Below are 4,719 nucleotides of genomic sequence, written 5' to 3'. Positions count from 1 at the left end.
TTCAAGTTCTCCTTTCCAGGTGAGGAAAGATAACCCCTTCTGCATATATAGTAGCATTAATGCAACAACACAGAAAGCATGCTAGCACCCAGAAAGCCCTCAATAGATGTTAGTTCACTGGGCAGGCCAGATACAGTATTCAGAATGGAAGAAGTCAGCAGTATTCACTGGGTGAGGCAACCCCAGGTCCAAACCAGTCCATGATTATAGAGAGATTAGGTCAGATTCTGGTCTGTGGGCAAGGATGGGTGAGATTCACAACCTGAGCTCACCTCAAGGTTGCTTTTACTTCCATTTTCTCCCAAAGCAGCTAGTGAACCATGCAAATGATATGGATAAGAATGCAACGATGGAGATGCAGCTCCCCATCACTTCTCTTGCTTTTCTTAGTGATCTTTGCAGCCTGAGAACAGTGAGACATATCCTAGGTCAAAAGAACCCAGAGTTGTGGGCCCACAGCCTTTTAAACTGCATCCATGTCAGCATCCAGAAACAACTTGTACAGTCATGTAAGGCAGTAGTCTGATACTTAGCAAGCCCCCCACTCAGGCCTGAATTCTTGCTGGAGCATCACAGGGGCAATTGCCTCTTTTCTGTGCCTACCCTGAGGGCCCCAGGAGTTTTCCATTTATGGTTACTTATAGGTTTTCTGTAGCAGGCCTGGCCATGGCCTATAGCACACAGCTAAACCCTCCATCTCCTTCTTTCTCGTCCACTCCTTCCCTTCCTCCCTTCCTTCCTTCTTATCTTCTCTCTCTCTTTTTAAAAATAGACTTTTTTTTTGTTTTTGTTTTTGTGCACTTCTTTCTAATTGTATTTCAAGTTCTTTCCAAAATAAAGCCCTAGGAAACCCCAGGTTCAATATGCCCCTGGGCTTGGTCCACTGCTGTCTTCTATTCATGCGTAGGTATTCATTCATTCACCACCATTAAACCCCAGGACAGATGTGATAAAACAGGACTCCCTCCTCCATGGCATGAGTCCTTTGCTGGTTTCAGAGGTGGACGGCGATCACTGCAGAACCAACACATAGGAACTTTTCCTTGGAACTGAGGCGGGATGAAAAGTGCCTGCTGTAAACATCACCATCTTTTCCCTGACCCTCCCCCTCCAGTTTCTGACGATATAGCAGAAAATAATCTTCATTGAAGATACTGGGTAACAATTCCATAAAACAAAAACACATGCTTCCAATGCAGTGTGCTTTCAGATATGCTGGGTTTAGCTCAGCTGCTGGATGAGCTGATCGATGCGTTCACCTTGATAGTCAGGTGAGCCCACTTCCTTGAGGAAGCCCACTCTATTCTTGGTAGCGTGACGGGCCACTGAGAGTTGGAAAGGGTGCAAGCACCCTGAGATTGCCTGAAAATTCTTCCCCAGGAAGGCAATTTCATGAATAAGGTCTTCCAAACAAATGACGCCAAACCTCCCCAGGTGCTCCTCAATTACTGTGTTGTCTGTCAGAGGGGTGATTTTATTCTTGACCTTGGCTTGTCCACGTTTTAAGATGAGTTCCCGAACAGACTTCAGATTTGGAAACCCCCAGGTCACATAAGGTTCCACTATACGAAGCTTTTTTATGGTCTGAGGAGTTACTTGCATAAAGACACCACTGAAAATCTTCTTCAGGCGAAGTCTTGCAATGGTCCTCTGCACCAGTAAACTCACCCCATTAATACTTTCGATGCGTACAACAAAGGCCAAGGAATGTTTATCTGGCACTTCCAAGGCATGAGGTTTCACTTCTAGTCGTCTGAGTTGCACTCTGTCTCGCAGTTGCCGCCAGGAATCATGTAGGAACCATTCTAGTTGCTTAAACTTGATCTCTTTTCCTTTCCTCTGCTTTACCTCCTTCCTTTGCAAAAGCGCCTGCTTTGCCTGGGTGGCTTTGAGGGCCTGATAAGCCTTCCTCTTTTTCAGGAGATTTTCTGGAACCAAAGGGATCTTTTTTCCTGACTCTTCTGCCGCCATCTTGCCAACCAAAAATAGACTTTATTTTTTAGAACAGTTTGATTTTTTATTTTAGTTTTTAGTATTTTAATTAATTAATTAATTAGTTCATTTGACTGCACTGGGTCTTAGTTGGGGCTGGTGGGCTCCTTAGTTGTGGTATGTGGGCTCCTTAGTTGCAGCTTGCTGGCTCCTTAGTTGTGGCATGCAAACTCTTAGTTGTGGCATGCATGTGGGATCTACTCGTAGTTCCCTGATCAGGGATTGAACCCGGGCCCCTTGCATTGGGAACGTGGAGTCCTAACCATTGCACTACCAGGGAAGTCCCAGAATAGTTTTATATTAGTATTTGTCTGATGTTTTTCTCATGGTTGAACTGGAGTTATGGGTTTGGGGGAGGTAAGGTGCCATTTTCATACATCATAGCAGGGGTACATACTATCTACATGACTGATGACTTTTGATGTTAAGATTGGTCATCCGGATAACATAGTGTTTGTCAGGTCTCTCCACTGCAAGGTTACTCCTCTTTTTCCTCCTTTCCATGTTAGTCCTCTTTGGAGGGAAGTCACTCTGCACAGCCCACATTTAAGGAGTGGGAAGTTAGGGTTCACTTCCTACAGGGTGGAATATTTACAAAATTTATTTTCAATTTTTCTGCATGGAAGATTTGTTTCTTCTCCCCATTTATTAATTTATTCAATTATTTATTTATATCAGTATGAACTCATGGATATTTATCTTATACTTTGATTTATAATCCTATACTACTTTACTTTGGTAGTCAAACTGTTACAGCTTTGACCATTGGGAGGTCTTTCATTTGACTCCTATATTTTCTTTCTTCCTTTCTTCCTCCTTCCCTCACTTCCCCCTCCTCCTCCTCTTCCTTCTCTCTCTCTGTCCCCCTTTTCTTTCTTTTCTTCTCTTTCTTTCTTTTTCTTTCTTTCTTTCCTTCCTTCCTTCCTTCTTTCTTCCCTTTCTTTCTTTCTTTCCTTTCTTTCAGCACTTCCTTATTTTCTGGCATTACAAGTCTCTTTTTAAAAATTATTATTCATTTTTTCACTCAACCAAAATACAGTATGAGCTTACTGGATATTAGGTAGAGAAGACTCAAGAATGAACAGGGCTTGTATTAGCTCCAGATGGCAGAGGAGAAGGACGTGAGCTCACCCTCTTCTTACAAAAACACCAAAATCACAACTAACTGCTGAACAACCATTGACAAATGCTGGAACATACCAAGAATGAACAGGGCTTAGCTCTGCCTTCAAGAAACTCTCAGTGGAGGTGGTAGAAGGGAGGAGAGACAGGCAAGAAAAGAGACAAAGACATGACAACATGGTGAGTGCTTTGGCAGAGGATGGAAGTTCAGAATGTCTGTCTCATGGATATACTTTCCTGCCTCTCCTGAGCACTTCTGACTGGTTCTCTTAGGAAAACCTTCAGCTCTACACCCTGGGTTAGTTTCTCTTTCTTCCCTTTGTATCCAGTCAATTGCTACACTTTCCTAGGCAGGGCAGTATTATATACAGAGCCCAGCACCCACCACAGATTACCTACATTGATATTTAACATATATACATAAGGTGGCTCCTGACCGCAGGAAAGAAGTACTATGATAGTCCTTTATTAGCCCTTTGCAGTTCCCATGTGCATGGAGTAGCTTATGATTATGGAGAACAGGAAGGGAAAGTGAGTGAGACCTGCAATAACAGGAATTTGATTTTAGTCCCTCCCAACCTTAAGCCTTATCGGGGTCCCAGGAATCTGCCCTCTCAGCCTCCAGCTTCACATTTCCAAAGTCTGGCTCATGGTCAACCCTTGGTTAATCGACATCTGAGCAGTAATTATTTTTAGACTGCCCACTATATGTTCTGCCACTCAGTGTTATGCGATCATGTAATGAAATCCATGCCCTAGTGCATTAACTAATCTTTTGAAATAAACCTTTCAATAGCATCTCCCCCTGCCTCCCTCTTCACAAAGAGCTGGCAAAAAGCTCCTGGACTTGAGTGCTAAATGTCGAACCATTAAAAATGTTGGTGAAAGCTACGAAGTCATCAAGTATTGACCTGAGAGAACATTTAGCACCATCCGATTGCTCCATCCTGACATCAACATGAAACGGACCTTACATGCCAATGAATCACTTTCCCTATTTAAGTTCACAGGGTTTGTCTAAAATAGCTCCCCTGGTACAAAATGAAAATTCAGCCTAGGGATTATAATGGTGAGTGGTAGACTTAAGTTCTATGCTTTCATTATAAGAAAAGGAGAGCTTACTAAAACTGGATTTTTTTTTTTTTTTTTTGGTGGAGGAGGGATGATAGAGTAGAAGCGTCTTCTTCACAGAAGCTATTAGGAAATTAGAAATCCAATCTCACTTGTACTACATTTTCTTAATACTCTATGTTCTCCAACTACAGTGTGAGGAGCTTGTTCAAAATGTTGATCACAGCCCCACACACAGGCATGTTGATTGAGCTGGCATAGCAGATGATGTCGGGTCCCTGCCTATATTTCCTCAGGCCAGACAATTCCAGTGCACTCAACCCGACCGCCAGTTCCTAGCACCTTCATCTTTTTGCCAGAGGGCTATGATTTTGCAGGCCAGAAGTACCAGGGAATTAACACTACTCAAGTGTAGCTTCAATAAATGACTGCGGGGAGTTGGTGTCCAAACATCTCGACTCCCTCTCCTCTTCAGAGGCAAGATTCTGAGATGAATGTACTATATTGTTTCCAAAGTTCCCAATGGGATGAAGC

At 43.1% G+C, this 4,719-nt stretch overlaps 1 protein-coding gene across 1 annotated transcript; it reads right to left on the bottom strand.

Moving 5' to 3' along the window:
- Window positions 1–793: 793 nt before the first annotated feature.
- On the bottom strand, window positions 794–1,974 carry LOC130842047 (60S ribosomal protein L7-like 1). Its single transcript, XM_057718692.1, has one exon. The coding sequence runs from the start codon at window positions 1,969–1,971 to the stop codon at window positions 1,222–1,224; it is 750 nt and encodes a 249-aa protein (XP_057574675.1). The 5' UTR covers window positions 1,972–1,974; the 3' UTR covers window positions 794–1,221.
- Window positions 1,975–4,719: the final 2,745 nt, after the last annotated feature.

The sequence above is a fragment of the Hippopotamus amphibius genome, chromosome X (genome assembly GCF_030028045.1).
Source record: "Hippopotamus amphibius kiboko isolate mHipAmp2 chromosome X, mHipAmp2.hap2, whole genome shotgun sequence".
NCBI lineage: Eukaryota > Metazoa > Chordata > Mammalia > Artiodactyla > Hippopotamidae > Hippopotamus > Hippopotamus amphibius.
This window is presented reverse-complemented; position numbering and strand designations above follow the sequence as displayed.